The 17,500-nt window shown below is 46.6% G+C and overlaps 1 protein-coding gene across 2 annotated transcripts in view; it reads right to left on the bottom strand.

Annotated features, from left to right (window-relative positions):
• Positions 1-17,500, bottom strand: part of LOC110492874 (serine/threonine-protein kinase TAO1) — a 42,794-nt gene that overhangs the window by 24,823 nt on the left and 471 nt on the right. The window contains exons 2-10 of one of the 2 annotated variants that reach the window (XM_090188798.1): positions 17,441-17,500; positions 11,423-11,694; positions 10,285-10,356; positions 5,893-5,994; positions 5,668-5,713; positions 5,420-5,516; positions 5,124-5,237; positions 4,890-4,981; positions 342-435 (exon numbers count right to left, since the gene is read on the bottom strand). The exon at positions 17,441-17,500 is cut by the window's right edge and continues 24 nt beyond it. In XM_090188798.1, coding sequence (XP_090044924.1) covers positions 342-435; positions 4,890-4,981; positions 5,124-5,237; positions 5,420-5,516; positions 5,668-5,713; positions 5,893-5,994; positions 10,285-10,356; positions 11,423-11,554 — 749 coding nt within the window. In that variant the 5' untranslated portion in view covers positions 11,555-11,694; positions 17,441-17,500. Of the gene's footprint in view, positions 1-341; positions 436-4,889; positions 4,982-5,123; positions 5,238-5,419; positions 5,517-5,667; positions 5,714-5,892; positions 5,995-10,284; positions 10,357-11,422; positions 11,695-13,158; positions 14,642-17,440 lie in introns of those variants that run through there. The other variant, XM_036989504.2, reaches the window with a different exon arrangement.

Here is a 17,500-nt window from a genome sequence, read left to right as displayed (position 1 = left end):
GAAAGGGGTGGAAAGAGGGGGAGAGAGGGGGGATCAGGAAATGAGGGAGGAGGGAAAGGGGTGGAAAGAGGGGGAGAGAGGGGGGATCAGGAAACGAGGGAAAGAGGTGGAGAGAGAGAGATCAGGAAACGAGGGAGGAGCGAGAGAGGAGGAGACAGAGAGGGATCGGGAAACGAGGGAGGAAAGAGAGAGGAGGAGACAGAGAGATCAGGGGCAAGACAATTAAAGTAACAGTAAAATCCACCTATGATAGAAATGACAACGCTATCTACTTATGAAAAGATATTGGGCTGTGTGTGTGTGTGTGTGTGTGTGTGTGTGTGTGTGTCTGTAACACTCACCAGTCTCTGGACTGCAGTGTAGGACTCTCATTCTGCGCTATGTGGTACAAGGCACTCATGGCGTTCATATTAAACAGAGGAGGCTTCCTCTCCGCTGTACACCAGGAAACACACACACACCAGGAAACACACACACACCAGGAAACACACACACACCAGGAAACACACACACACACCAGGAAACACACACACACCAGGAAACACACACACACACCAGGAAACACACACACACCAGGAAACACACACACACACCAGGAAACACACACACACCAGGAAACACACACACACCAGGAAACACACACACACACCAGGAAACACACACACACCAGGAAACACACACACACCAGGAAACACACACACACACCAGGAAACACACACACACCAGGAAACACACACACACCAGGAAACACACACACACCAGGAAACACACACACACAAGGAAACACACACACACCAGGAAACACACACACACACCAGGAAACACACACACACACCAGGAAACACACACACACCAGGAAACACACACACACCAGGAAACACACACACACCAGGAAACACACACACACCAGGATACACACACACACCAGGAAACACACACACACCAGGAAACACACACACACCAGGAAACACACACACACACACCAGGAAACACACACACACAAGGAAACACACACACACCAGGAAACACACACACACCAGGAAACACACACACACACCAGGAAACACACACACACCAGGAAACACACACACACCAGGAAACACACACACACAAGGAAACACACACACACCAGGAAACACACACACACCAGGAAACACACACACACCAGGAAACACACACACACCAGGAAACACACACACACCAGGAAAACACACACACACACAAGGAAACACACACACACACAAGGAAACACACACACACCAGGAAACACACACACACCAGGAAACACACACACACCAGGAAACACACACACACACCAGGAAACACACACACACACCAGGAAACACACACACACACCAGGAAACACACACACACCAGGAAACACACACACACAAGGAAACACACACACACCAGGAAACACACACACACCAGGAAACACACACACACCAGGAAACACACACACACCAGGAAACACACACACACCAGGAAACACACACACACACAAGGAAACACACACACACACAAGGAAACACACACACACCAGGAAACACACACACACCAGGAAACACACACACACCAGGAAACACACACACACCAGGAAACACACACACACACCAGGAAACACACACACACACCAGGAAACACACACACACACCAGGAAACACACACACACAAGGAAACACACACACACAAGGAAACACACACACACAAGGAAACACACACACACAAGGAAACACACACACACCAGGAAACACACACACACAAGGAAACACACACACACCAGGAAACACACACACACCAGGAAACACACACACACAAGGAAACACACACACACCAGGAAACACACACACACCAGGAAACACACACACACAAGGAAACACACACACACCAGGGTTTCCGTTAGGACAACGTAACCGGGAAGATTTGAATGTACCAGACATCTATATGCATTCAGGTCCAAGAGTAGAAAAAGCCAGAAGGAAATCTACTGGAAATCAAATACTGAGAAGTGCATAAAAAAAAGGCTTGATTTCCTTGCGTCTGAATCGGACGCAGTCTGAATCGGGCCCTATTGGCATAGCCTACTCAGTCTGAATCGGGCCCTATTGGCATAGCCTACTCAGTCTGAATCGGGCCCTATTGGCATAGCCTACTCAGTCTGAATCGGGCCCTATTGGCATAGCCTACTCAGTCTGAATCGGGCCCTATTGGCATAGCCTACTCAGTCTGAATCGGGCCCTATTGGCATAGCCTACTCAGTCTGAATCGGGCCCTATTGGCATAGCCTACTCAGTCTGAATCGGGCCCTATTGGCATAGCCTACTCAGTCTGAATCGGGCCCCATTGGCATAGCCTACGCAGTCTGAATCGGGCCCCGTTGGCATAGCCTACTCAGGCTGAATCGGGCCCTATCGGCATAGCCTACTCAGTCTGAATCGGGCCCTATCGGCATAGCCTACTCAGTCTGAATCTGGCCCTATCGGCATAGCCTACTCAGTCTGAATCGGGCCCTATTGGCATAGCCTACTCAGTCTGAATCGGGCCCTATTGGCATAGCCTACTCAGTCTGAATCGGGCCCTATCGGCATAGCCTACTCAGTCTGAATCGGGCCCTATCGGCATAGCCTACTCAGTCTGAATCGGGCCCTATCGGCATAGCCTACTCAGTCTGAATCGGGCCCTATCGGCATAGCCTACTCAGTCTGAATCGGGCCCTATCGGCATAGCCTACTCAGTCTGAATCGGGCCCTATCGGCATAGCCTACTCAGTCTGAATCGGGCCCTATCGGCATAGCCTACTCAGTCTGAATCGGGCCCTATCGGCATAGCCTACTCAGTCTGAATCGGGCCCTATTGGCATAGCCTACTCAGTCTGAATCGGGCCCTATTGGCATAGCCTACTCAGTCTGAATCGGGCCCCATTGGCATAGCCTACGCAGTCTGAATCGGGCCCCGTTGGCATAGCCTACTCAGGCTGAATCGGGCCCTATCGGCATAGCCTACTCAGTCTGAATCGGGCCCTATCGGCATAGCCTACTCAGTCTGAATCTGGCCCTATCGGCATAGCCTACTCAGTCTGAATCGGGCCCTATTGGCATAGCCTACTCAGTCTGAATCGGGCCCTATTGGCATAGCCTACTCAGTCTGAATCGGGCCCTATCGGCATAGCCTACTCAGTCTGAATCGGGCCCTATCGGCATAGCCTACTCAGTCTGAATCGGGCCCTATCGGCATAGCCTACTCAGTCTGAATCGGGCCCTATCGGCATAGCCTACTCAGTCTGAATCGGGCCCTATCGGCATAGCCTACTCAGTCTGAATCGGGCCCTATTGGCATAGCCTACTCAGTCTGAATCGGGCCCTATTGGCATAGCCTACTCAGTCTGAATCGGGCCCTATTGGCATAGCCTACTCAGTCTGAATCGGGCCCTATTGGCATAGCCTACTCAGTCTGAATCGGGCCCTATTGGCATAGCCTACTCAGTCTGAATCGGGCCCTATTGGCATAGCCTACTCAGTCTGAATCGGGCCCTATTGGCATAGCCTACTCAGTCTGAATCGGGCCCCATTGGCATAGCCTACGCAGTCTGAATCGGGCCCCGTTGGCATAGCCTACTCAGGCTGAATCGGGCCCTATCGGCATAGCCTACTCAGTCTGAATCGGGCCCTATCGGCATAGCCTACTCAGTCTGAACCTGGCCCTATCGGCATAGCCTACTCAGTCTGAATCGGGCCCTATTGGCATAGCCTACTCAGTCTGAATCGGGCCCTATTGGCATAGCCTACTCAGTCTGAATCGGGCCCTATTGGCATAGCCTACTCAGTCTGAATCGGGCCCTATTGGCATAGCCTACTCAGTCTGAATCAGGCCCTATTGGCATAGCCTACTCAGTTTTCTCCAACTTTCGTTTTACTTCAATGAAAAAGGCCAACGGTAACGTAGGCCACGGATTCTCTCTCCTCACAGTAAGGCAGCGTGCAAGGAGTGAGAGAATGGTGGAGTGAGAGAATGGTGGGTGAGAGAATGGTGGAGTGAGAGAATGGTGGGTGGAGTGAGAGAATGGTGGGTGGAGTGAGAGAATGGTGGGTGGAGTGAGAGAATGGTGGGTGGAGTGAGAGAATGGTGGGTGGAGTGAGAGAATGGTGGAGTGAGAGAATGGTGGAGTGAGAGAATGGTGGAGTGAGAGAATGGTGGAGTGAGAGAATGGTGGAGTGAGAGAATGGTGGAGTGAGAGAAGGGTGGAGTGAGAGAATGGTGGAGTGAGAGAATGGTGGAGTGAGAGAATGGTGGAGAGAGAGAATGGTGGAGTGAGAGAATGGTGGAGTGAGAGAAGGGTGGAGTGAGAAAATGGTAGAGTGAGAGAATGGTGGAGTGAGAGAAGGGTGGTGAGAGAATGGTAGAGTGAGAGAATGGTAGAGTGAGAGAATGGTGGGTGGAGTGAGAGAATGGTGGTGGAGTGAGAGAATGGTGGGTGGAGTGAGAGAATGGTGGGTGGAGTGAGAAAATGGTGGGTGGAGTGGGAGAATGGTAGAGTGAGAGAATGGTGGGTGGAGTGAGAGAATGGTAGAGTGAGAGAATGGTGAAGTGAGAGAATGGTGGAGTGAAAGAATGGTGCTGAAAATTGGGGTGTATGACAGGCAGCCTAATCAGCCATTTTTTCCCTCCCAGACAATTTCGCCGGCTACAATTTTATTTAAAAAAAATATACAAAAAATAAATAAAAAATAAAGAAATGTATTTTTTTTTTAAATACATTTACCCTAAAAAAAACAACGTATTTTTCATTTATTTATTTTTAGCAAAAAGCTGACAATTGCTGGTTAACGGAAATCCTAATACACACAGTATGTTACACATATAAACGATGGAAAACCACCCACACCCTTTACCTAGCTCGACACAGGTGATCCCAAGGGACCAGACATCCACCTTTCCGTCATACTGGCCCTCGTCCATGGCCAAGATCACCTCTGGGGCCATCCTGCAGAGAATGGGGCGAGGTGGGGGGATCAATTACAATCATTGAACATTTTGCATAATGTATAGAATTAAAAAAACTGTCATGTGGTCAAAGCTTGCCGCCTGGTAGACCCCCGTGACTGTCTGTCTCTGCTGTCCCTCACCAATATGGCGTCCCCACGAAGGAGTTGGCTGGGGAAGCGATGGAGGCGGAGCCAAAGTCAGCAAGCTTGACCTGACCTGGCTCCGTCAGTAGGATGTTACCTGCTTTGATGTCTCTGGGAGGGAGGGGGAGAGAGAGAGACAGAGAGCGAGGTGGGAGGGAGGGAGGGAGGGAGGGGGAGAGAGAGAGATGGGAGGGAGGGAGGGAGGGAGGCAGGGAGGGAGAGAGAGAGAGAACCACTGGGTTAGTAGGTGTGATATAATCACCATGCTTCAAACTGTCAGGTAAACCCCTCACCTGTGAATCATGTTGTGGGAGTGAAGGTAGGCCAAACCCTGCAAAGCACCATGGGTAATGGCAGCGATCTCCATTTCCTGAAGAGGCTTTTTATGAACTAAATCGGTGAGAGAATATTTCAGAAAACATTTGCTAAGGATTAAACAGGTTGAGCGTAACGGAATCCAAAACACACAGTCTAAGTTGACTTGACGCAGTAGAATACATGTCAAACAGAACAGCTGTTGTATTTTAAAAAACATTCTTACCTTCTAGAACATCAGAGGCTGAACCCAGACAGTACTCCATCACTAACTGGACACAGAGAGAACACGGAACACACGGAACACACAGAACACACAGAACACATTATGACAACAGAACATTAAGAGAAAGGGGCTAAGAAAGTGTGTGTGTTTGTTATCGTGTGTGTTCTAGGTAGTAGTCCTCCAAAGTCAAGTGTGTGTGTGTGTGTGTGTGTGTGTGTGTCTTACCCATGCTGTGTGTTCTCGTAGGTAGCAGCCCTTGTACTCTATACTGTTGGGATGTTGAATCCTCTGGAGAAACTTCACCTCTTTTATGATGTCCTGCCATTTCTGTGTGTGAGAGAGAGAGAGAATTAACATGTTTTATTCAACATTTATTAAAACAATTAAATAAAAATGTCCAATAATAATATATTGTATAATTCAATATGAACATACACATTATACAAATATGCATATAAAAATGCAAAAACACAGTCATGGGAAGCACAAATAAATCATCACAAATCACACAGAACAGAACAGTTACATTCCTCCCCAAATCAATTACTTAAATTGCCTGAACGGCACCACAACATCAAGATGAAATCGATGTTTTATTTTGTTCCAGCAATGCGGTGCATTCAAACTAAAAGCTGATGTAGAGGTCCTGGATGGCAGGCAGCTTGGCCCCAGTGATGTACTGGTCCATACGCACTACCCTATGAAGTGCCTTGCGGTTGGAGGCCGAGCAGTTGCCGTACCAGGAAGTGATGCAACCGTTCAGGATGCTCTCGATGTTGCAGCTGTAGAACCTTTTGAGGATCTCAGGTCCCATGCCAAATCTTTTTAGTTTCCTGAGGGGGAATAGGCTTTGTCGTGCCCACTTCACGATTGTCTTGGTGTGTTTGGACCAACCTAGTTGGTTGTTGATGTGGACACCAAGGAATTTGAAGCTCTCAACCTGCTCCACTACAGCCCTGTCGATGAGAATGGGGGCGTGCTCGGTGCTCCTTTTCCTGTAGTCCACAATCATCTCCTTAGTCTTGGGATAGGTTGTTATTCTGGCACTACCCGGCCAGGTTTCTGACCTCCTCCCTATAGGCTGTCTCGTCGTTGTCAGTGATCAGGCCTACCACTGTTGTGTCAACAGCAAACTTAATGATGGTGTTGGAGTCGTGCCTGGCCATGCAGTCGTGGGTGAACAGGGAGTACAGGAGAGGACTGAGCACGCACCCCCGGGGAGCTCCAGTGTTGAGGATCAGTGTGGCAGATGTGTTGCTACCTACCCTCACCACCTGGGGGCGGCCTGACAGGAAGTCCAGGATCCAGTTGCAGACGGAGGTATTTAGTCTCAGGTTCCTTAGCTTGGTGATGAGCTTTGAGGGTACTATGGTGTTGAACGCTGAGCTGTAGTCAATGAACAGCATTCTCACGTAGGTGTTCCTTTTGTCCAGGTGGGAAAGGGCAGTGTGGAGTGCAATAGAGATTGTATCATCTGTGGATCTGTTTGGGCGGTATGCAAATTGGAGTGGGTCTAGGGGTTTCTGGGATAGTAGTGTTGATGTGAGCCATGACCAGCCTTTCAAAGCACTTCATGGCTACGGACGTGAGTGCTACGGGTCGGTAGTCATTTAGGCAGGTTGCCTTTGTGTGCTTGGGCACAGGGACTATGGTGGTCTGCTTGAAACATGTTGGTATTACAGACTGAAAATGTCAGTGAAGACACCTGCCAGTTGGTCAGCACATGCCCGGAGCAGAGCACCTGGTAATCTGTCTGGCCCCGCAGCCTTGTGTATTTTGACCTGTTTAAAGGTCTTACTCAGGTCGGCTACGGAGAGCGTGATCACACAGTCGTCCGGAACAGCTGATGCTCTCATGCATGCCTCAGTTTTGCTTGCCTCGAAGCGAGCATAGAAGTGATTTAGCTCATCTGGTAGGCTCATGTCACTGGGCAGCTCGCGGCTGGGCTTCCCTTTGTAGTCTGTAATAGTTTGCAAGCCCTGCCACATCCGACATGATTCAATCTTAGTCCTGTATTGATGCTTTGCTTGTTTGATGGTTCATCTGAGGGCATAGCGGGATTTCTTATAGGCATCCGGATTTGTGTCCCGCTCCTTGAAAGCCGCAGCTCTACCCTTTAGCTCGATGCGGATGTTGCCTGTAATCCATGGCTTCTGGTTGAGATATGTACGTACAGTCACTGTGGGGACCACTTCCTCAATGCACTTATTGATAAAGCCACTGATGTGGTGTACTCCTCAATGTCACCGGAAGAATCCCGGAACATATTCCAGTCTGTGATAGCAGAACAGTCCTGTAGTTTAGCATCTGCTTCATCTGACCACTTTTTTTTATAGACCGAGTAACTGGTGCTTCCTGCTTTAATTTTAGCTTTTAAGCAGGAATCAGGAGGATAGAGTTGTGGTCGGATTTAACAAATGGAGGGAGAGGGAGAGCTTTGTACGCGTCTCTGTGTGTGGAGTACAGGTGATCTAGAATGTTTTCCCTCTGGTTGCACATTTAACATGTTGATAGAAATGTGGTAAAACAGATTTAAGTTTCCCTGCATTAAAGTCTCCGGCCACTAGGAGCGCCGCCTCTGGATGAGTGGTTTCCTGTTGGCTTTGTTCCTTATACATCTGACTGAGTTAGTGCAGCATCCATCTGTGGTGGTAAATAAACAGCCACGAAAAGTATAGCTGAGAACTCTCTAGGCAAGTAGTGTGGCCTGCAGTTTATCACAATATACTCTACTTCAGGCGAGCAAAATCTAGAGACTTCCTCAAATTTCGTGCACCAGCTTCCTCTTGCAAATAATTGGGATGTCTGCCCTATAGGGTGTTTGGAGAATATCGTGTGAGTCCTGCTTGCTGCTGTTGTTGAAGAACAAATCTTTGTCTAATCCGAGGTGAGTGATCGCTGTCCTGATATCCAGAAGCTCTTTTTTTCCGTAAGATACGGTTTTAGAAACATTATGTACAAAATAATTTACAAATATCGCAACAACAAAAACACATAATATCACAATTGGTTAGAAAGGCGTAAAACGGCGGACATATCCCCTGCCGCCATTTTGTCTATATGTTTAAAAAAAATATATCAAATCAATATCAATCCAAATGCCCCATAATGACATCACAATACCCCATAATGACATCACAATACCCCATAATGACATCACAATACCCCAATAATAAGTATTTATATTCATGTACATAAAGTTACAACTAAAGTGGTTGCTGTAATATGACCAAACCTGATTGGTTAACATTCAAAATACATTTCTCCGAATTTTTTTTTTTTTAAAGGCAGAAATTGTACATTTACAAAGGATTCAATAATCTTAGCTAGACAAGGAAGCCTTGAAAATGGGGTGATAATTATTGAGAAAGAAAGAAAATAAAGAGAGAAAAGAGGGGAAAAGGAGAGAGAAAAGAGGGGAGAAGGAGAGAGAAAAGAGGGGAGAAGGAGAGAGAAAAGAGGGGAGAAGGAGAGAGAAAAGAGAGGAGAAGGAGAGAGAAAAGAGGGGAGAAGGAGAGATAAAAGAGAGGAGAAGGAGAGAGAAAAGAGAGGAGAAGGAGAGAGAAAAGAGCAGAGAAGGAGAGAGAAAATAGCAGAGAAGGAGAGAGAAAAGAGCGGAGAAGGAGAGAGAAAAGAGAGGAGAAGGAGAGAGAAAAGAGAGGAGAGAGAAAAGAGAGGAGAAGGAGAGAGAAAAGAGAGGAGAAGGAGAGAGAAAAGAGAGGAGAAGGAGAGAGAAAAGAGCAGAGAAGGAGAGAGAAAAGAGCAGAGAAGGAGAGAGAAAAGAGCGGAGAAGGAGAGAGAAAAGAGAGGAGAAGGAGAGAGAAAAGAGAGGAGAAGGAGAGAGAAAAGAGAGGAGAAGGAGAGAGAAAAGAGAGGAGAAGGAGAGAGAAAAGAGAGGAGAAGGAGAGAGAAAAGAGAGGAGAAGGAGAGAGAAAAGAGAGGAGAAGGAGAGAGAAAAGAGAGGAGAAGGAGAGAGAAAAGAGGGGAAAAGGAGAGAGAAAAGAGGGGAGAAGGAGAGAGAAAAGAGGGGAGAAGGAGAGAGAAAAGAGGGGAGAAGGAGAGAGAAGAGGGGAGAGAGCGAGCAGAGAGCGAGCAAAAGAGGTGGAGGAGGAGACAGATGGTATTAAAAAATAAACTATAAAAGACGCAGACTGCTTTGCATTTATTTCAGCGGAGACATTGGTTCTTTAAATCAACCAACATACCTGGGTAAATAAGAGTGCAAAGTAAACACCTAGCCCACCCTGAAAGAACACAACCTAAAGACAACATTGTAGATCTTCTTCAAAAAAATGTATGATCTCATGTGTGGCATGTTCCTGTCTGCCTTCGGTCTCCTGGTGGGCGACTCTCATCGTACACAGATTAGGTCTTAATCCGAGTATAGCTACTCTGTCATTAGGAGCAGAAGCAAGGCGAGAGTGAGAGTGTGTGAGAGAGCCGTGGGGTGACCTTGGAGCGTGAGACGATGTGTGTGTGTGTGTGTTCAGCTCACACATTTGTATCGGAGTGTGTGTGCTTTAACATAATCATTTCTCAAGTGTACTGAGACTTCTGTTTCTGTTGTCCCCTATCAAATAAAGGTAATAAATATAGTACATAACGTGTCTGTCTCACCTCGTTGGACTGCTTTCCACTATAAGACATCTTCTTGATGGCCACCACCTCTGTAGATCGTACATCCCGCGCCTTAGACACAGAGAACACAGGCGGGACAAGAGGCCTGTTACAGGTGGGAAGGAGGACTATTACAGGAAGCCTATTACAGGAGGACATTACAGGAGGACGGGAGGACTATTACAGGAGGACAATTACAGGTGGGACAGGAGGACTATTACAGGTGGACTATTACAGTAGGTCTATTTTAGGAGGACTGTTACACGAGGACTATTACACGAGGGCTATTACAGGAGGTCTATTACAGGCAGACTATTACAGGAGGACTATTACAGGTGGACTATTACAGGAGGACATGACAGGCGGGACAGGAGGACTATTACAGGTGGATTATTACAGGAGGTCTATTACACGAGGACTGTTACAGGAGGACTATTACAGGAGGACTATTACAGGAGGACTATTACAGGTGGACTATTACAGGAGGACTATTACAGGTGGGACAGGAGGCCTATTACATGAAGTTTATTACAGGACTATTACAGGTGGGACAGGAGGACTATTACAGGAGGACTATTACAGGAGGAATATTACAGGAGGACAATTACAGGCAGACTATTACATTAGGACTATTACAGGAGGACTATTACAGGTGGGATAGGAGGACTATTACATGAAGAGTATTACAGGAATATTACAGGCGGGACAGGAGGACTATTACAGGTGGGACAGGAGGACTATTACAGGAGGACTATTACAGGCGGGACAGGAGGACTATTACAGGAGGACTATTACAGGAGGACATTTACAGGTGGACTATTACAGGAGGACGGACTATTACAGGACTATTACAGGAGGACTATTACAGGAGCGCCAGGAGGACTATTACACGAGGACTATTACAGGAGGACTATTACAGGAGGACTATTGCAGGTGGGACAGGAGGACTATTACAGGAGGACTATTGCAGGTGGGACAGGAGGACTATTACAGGAGGACTATTGCAGGAGAGTGCCCTCTTTTACCAAGGGCAGCTAGAGATAGACTTGAGCCTGCCCTGTTGTATCAATAAAGATGACGGAGTGTGTGGGTGTAGAGAAGTGTGTGTGTGTGTGTGTGTGTGTGTGTGTGTACATACAAAGTAGACGGCTCCGAAGCTGCCATGTCCTATCTCTCGGAGGTCGGAGAACAGTTTCTCTGGGTCTTCCTTGAAGAACAGCTCGGCTACCTCCGGGTCCTTTAGGCTGCCCGCCCGCACAGAGGAGGGCATGCTGGGTAATGTAGTCTGCTGTCTCCCGGCAGGACGGGGGGCAGGACCAGGGGACTATCTGGGCGTTGGAGCGCGGCTGCGTCTACGCCAGAGCAGTCGACGACTCATCTGCTGGAGTGGAGGGGCCGGAGCATGGGCACCTGGAGGGAGAGAGAGAGGGGGAGACAGAGAGGGGAGGGAGACAGAGAGGGGAGGGAGACAGAGATGGGAGGGAGACAGAGATGGGAGGGAGACAGAGATGGGAGGGAGACAGAGAGGGGAGGGAGACAGAGAGGGAGACAGAGAGGGAGACAGAAAGGGGAGGGAGACAGAGACGGACGGAGACAGAGAGAGAGACTATATATCATGTCCTTTGTCAGACAACAATGGGCTCACTCTGCTTACTTAATAGGTTTTCATGAATGGGGCGGCAGGTAGTCTAGTGGTTAGAGTGTAGGGGGGGGGGGGGGCGGCAGGTAGCCTAGTGGTGGGGGGGGGGGGGGGGGGGGGGCAGGTAGCCTAGTGGTTAGAGTGTAGGGGCGGCAGGTAGCCTAGTGGTTAGAGTGTAGGGGCGGCAGGTAGCCTAGTGGTTAGAGTGTAGGGGCGGCAGGTAGCCTAGTGGTTAGAGTGTAGGGGCGGCAGGTAGCCTAGTGGTTAGAGTGTAGGGGGGGCAGGTAGCCTAGTGGTTAGAGTGTAGGGGCGGCAGGTAGCCTAGTGGTCAGAGTGTAGGGGGGGCAGGTAGCCTAGTGGTTAGAGTGTAGGGGCGGCAGGTAGCCTAGTGGTTAGAGTGTAGGGGGGGCAGGTAGCCTAGTGGTTAGAGTGTAGGGGGGGCAGGCAGCCTAGTGGTTAGAGTGTAGGGGGGGCAGGTAGCTTAGTGGTTAGAGTGTAGGGGGGGCAGGCAGCCCAGGTAGCTTAGTGGTTAGAGTGTTGGGCCAAATTAAAGTAGTATGTAAATTGTTGTGTTATTTGTTCACTCAGGTTCCCTTGATCTAATATTAGTTTTTGGTTGAAGATCAGATAATATTCTGTAACAAAAGTCCCCAACGAATTGAAAGGGGGCAATTTTTTCACGGCACTGTAGCTAAATACCAATACAAACAAAATGGCTTCCTACGTCGTTGTTATGCAGCTGGCTAGCTCAGTCTTCAGGGCCCTAGGTACATGTTGTTGCTGACATCAGTGCTGTTTATCCTCCTGTCACTAGAGTGACAGCTGGCTAGCTCAGTCTTCAGGGCCCTAGGTACATGTTGTTGCTGACATCAGTGCTGTTTATCCTCCTGTCACTAGAGTGACAGCTGGCTAGCTCAGTCTTCAGGGCCCTAGGTACATGTTGTTGCTGACATCAGTGCTGTTTATCCTCCTGTCACTAGAGTGACAGTTGGTCCATTAAACAAATATCATCTTTCTGGTGATCGGACATAAATGTTCTTTCCTCAAAAATGTAAGAATTCAGCTTTGAATATTCTTTTGTAGGGCTTTTAAAAAAAAAAAAGTTTTTAACTTGGGTGAAAGAAAATGTAAATGTCTTCCTGGAACGGGACCTCCTGTGTGTGTGTGTGTGTGTGTGTGTGGGGGGGGGGGGGGGCAGCAGGGTCATTTGGTGGAATTATCGCAAAAAGACACACCTTGCCCAGGTGGCCAGATCAAGGCAGCTCAGGACTCAGGACCCCACTTCTATTCACTCGGAAGTAAAAACACGACACAAGAAGAGAGTGTTCTAGCATCATCAGAGTGAAACACCTCGACAGAAACATTATGTTGTGTTGGGGAGCTAAATAAAGGACTGCAGCAGAAACACTGAAACACTGAAAGACTGAAACACTGAAAGACTGAAACACTGAAAGACTGAAAGACTGAAACACTGAAAGACTGAAACACTGAAAGACTGAAACACTGAAAGACCGAAACACTGAAACACTGAAAGACCGAAACACTGAAACACTGAAAGACTGAAACACTGAAACACTGAATTTAATTTAAATGTAGAACCCTAATATTGCACAAATGAATGTCATTTAAAAAATTACAGGTTTTTGTATATACATTTAGATTATTTTAAATAAAAAGATGGTCTTTACAGGGTTAAATAGGTGTTTATAGAGTACAACGTGTGCCTCAAAAGTAGCTACAATTCATATAGGCCCAATATTGCTATCTATATATACAGTGGGGCAAAAAAGTATTTAGTCAGCCACCAATTGTGCAAGTTCTCCCACTTAAAAAGATGAGAGGCCTGTAATTTTCATCATAGGTACACTTCAACTATGACAGACAAAATGAGAAGAAAAAAATCCAGAAAATCATATTGTAGGATTTTTTATTAATTTATTTGCTCTTAAACGCTAGTAAAACCAAATGCATGCTCTTCAACCGTTTGCTGCACGCACCCTCCCGCCCGACTAGCATCACCACCCTGGACGGTCCCGACCTAGAATATGTGGACATCTATAAATACCTAAATGTCTGGCTTGACTGTAAACTCTCAATCCAGAGTCATATTAAACATCTCCAATCCAAAATCAAATCTAGAATCGGCTTTCTATTTCGCAACAAAGCTTCTTTCACTCACGCCGCCAAACATACCCTCGTAAAACTGACTATCCTATCGATCCTCGACTTCGGCGATGTCATCTACAAAATAGCTTTCAATACTCTACTCAGCAAACTGGATGCAGTCTATCACAGTGCCCTCCGTTTTGTTACCAAATCACCTTATACCACCCACCACTGTCCCTGTATGCTCTAGTCGGCTGGCCCTCGCTACATATTCGTCGCCAGACCAACTGGCTCCAGGTCATCTATAAGTCTATGCTAGGTAAAGCTCCGCCTTATCTCAGTTCACTGGTCACGATGGCAACACCCACCCGTAGCACACGTTCCAGCAGGTATATCTCACTGATCATCCCCAAAGCCAACCCCTCATTTGGCCGCCTTTCCTTCCAGTTCTCTGCTGCCAGTGACTGGAACGAATTGCAAAAATCGCTGAAGTTGGAGACTTTTATTTCCCTCACCAACTTCAAACATCAGCTTTCTGAGCAGCTAACCGATCGCTGCAGCTGTACATAGTCCATCTGTAAATAGCCCACCCAATCTACCTAAATCATCCCCATACTGTTTTTATTTACTTTTCTGCTCTTTTGCACGCCAGTATCTCTACTTGCACATCATCATCTGCTCATTTATCACTCCAGTGTTAATCTGCTAAATTGTAATTATTCGCTCCTATGGCCTATTTATTGCGTACCTCCTCATGCCAATTGCACACACTGTATATAGACTTTCTTTTTTCTACTGTGTCATTGACTTGCTTATTGTGTTATTGGCTTGTTAATGGTTTATTCCATGTGTAACTCTGTGTTGTCGTCTGTGTCACACTGCTTTGCTTTATCTTGGCCAGGTCACAGTTGCAAATGAGAACTGGTTCTCAACTAGCCTACCTGGTTAAATAAATAAAAATGTACAACATTAACAATGTCTACACTGCATTTCTGATCAATTTTATGTTATTTTAACGGTGGGGGGGGGGGGGGGCTGTGGTGGACCGGCCCTGGCTGGGAGAGAGAGAGGGAGGCTGTATGAGTCCAATAGACTATAGTACAGTCACAGTGCCAACAGTGACCAGGTCTGAGGCGGGAACGGGGGAGTTTTTTTTATTTTTTTTATAGCCCTGCGGCACATTGGGCTCACGGGAAGAAAAAAAACAAGCTACGTGGAAATCAAGTAATTGAACCGATATCAGTCAATTAGTTAATTAGTCGGCCCCCTCCACGACAACGCGCAGGAGGACCTCTAAAGAGAAATCTTGTTAATCCACTTGAGAAATCAGGTCAAGAACTATGTTATACACAATGGATTATGGTCATTGTAGTTCATTACCACGTTATTCCGTTCCCAGTGGGGGGGCAGTTATTAAACAACGAATTGACTGATGTAGGTTGAATTAGTTCAACGGCCCAACGCGCCGTTTCAAATCATTCAATAGATCATAAGCCATTTAGCAGACGCTTTTATCCAAAGCGAAGTACAGTCATGCGCTCGTATATTTTATGTATGGACGGTCCCGAGAATCAAACCCACTATCCTTGCATTGTTTAACAATGTGTTTGTTTACAAAACATTTAAAATAGCTACAACCCATGTAGCTAAACTCTCACTAGTCTAGTGATGCACGATTCAATCATTCATTGCAGGCGAGGCCTTCTTAGTTTGTTGATAACTAGCTAATACCACCGGCTGTGATATAGCCTACTGTACTGTACATTCAGACTCCTAGAAAGCTAAGTGCTTAAATACAATGTTGTTTATCAAACGCAATAATATAGTGCATCGTCATTCCCAACACTCCACGTGGGTGTGCAGCAGGAAGGACAGAAAATGGGGAGTCGTTGCCAACTTGTCATTATCTAACAAATGAAAAAACATAATGGCCAAAACAATCTCCAAGTACATTCTGTCACCATTTGAGTAGGCAACGCTGGCGAACAGGCACAGTCAGGGCCAAGAGAGAAGAGCTTGTCGAGTCAGAATGTTACGCAATGTCAACACACAGAAAATGAGGAATGCGACTCGCAAACCAGCCAGCATGAATTACAAGCGTCCAAAAGGAAGCCATACCCGAATAACTAGAACCGATTTTGTCAAGTTGCTTACAACATTTCACTTCAGTAGTGAAACCGGGGTGTATTCATTACACCGATTCTGCAACAAATAAACCTTTTACTCCCAACAGAATCTCTCGTTTTCGGGTTTGGACAAATTCGGCTAGGTCCTTCCTCCTTTCGTTGTTTGTTTCCTTAAACAGTAAAGTGTTTCCGCTGCAGGACGTAATGAATACACACACCTGCAGTGTCCCATGCTTGTGCCGTGATATTGATCATTGTTGCAGTGGAAACTCCCCCAGCTAGTAGTTTTGGGGGGTCGGGTGGGGCGGGGGGAGTTTCACAGTGAGAAAAACAACAAGGGAGTGTCGAAGAACAAGACTACATAGAAAATGCTTAGCTGGCCATCACCACTGAGAATAGCTCGATACTAGCCCATAATGGACTAAAAAACAACACTACATAATGAACCATCTCCTTATAGTCCCAATGAACCTTGTTCTGTTTAAGAGGATGAATTGGCTCTCACAGCCAAATACTCCCCATCTAAACGTTGAATCAATTCTCAATGGTGGTAAAGTTGTAGCCCCATTAAAGTCCTCTTCGTATCACATCAACTAATATTTCACAAAATTATAAATATACACTTACTGTAACTTACACTGTTTAACACAGGCTACTGTGGACAGGATCCCCTCCAGTGAATACACATTTGTGGGTGTTTCACCCCCAGTGACAACACATTTGTGGGGGTTTTACCCCCCCAGTGACAACACATTTGTGGGGTTTTACCCCCCCAGTGACAACACATTTGTGGGGGGGTTTGTTCTTCCGTTTTACACACACAGGTGTGTTAAGACGCAGATACCTGTAGCTAAAAGTATCTACATGTTTTGTCTGCATTTTGTAAAAATATGTCTTGTCAGTTAACTAACATTAGTTGCCACTTTAAAAAAAAAAATGTTAAAAATGTTTACACGTTAAAATAAGACAATTCGCTTCAAGCTTCACCGCTAAGCTACAGTCGGTTAGCCACATTAGCTAACTACATACTTTAGTTATCAATCCTCAAATGTAACAGTAAAAAGGAAAGATTATCATTTCGCCCGACATCTAGTTAACTTCACTTAGTTAACCATCATCCACATTACAGGCGTCCTAGTTGACTATCGTATCGTTATCAATGATACATTAGCTAAATAGGCTAACCATAATAGCTAATAAATAATAATAATAGCTGCTAACCAGATAAACATTTTCTCACCACACTACTAAAGATTTTGGCTTGAATCTACAACCCGACACTTACCGATCAGAGTCCAGGTTCAGGTAGAACCGGAGAGAAAACGAAAGATTGGTGCTTTTTTTC

This window comes from Oncorhynchus mykiss, chromosome 10, assembly GCF_057628025.1.
Source record: "Oncorhynchus mykiss isolate SJ-2025 chromosome 10, ASM5762802v1, whole genome shotgun sequence".
In the NCBI taxonomy this organism is placed as follows: Eukaryota; Metazoa; Chordata; class Actinopteri; order Salmoniformes; family Salmonidae; genus Oncorhynchus; species Oncorhynchus mykiss.
This window is presented reverse-complemented; position numbering and strand designations above follow the sequence as displayed.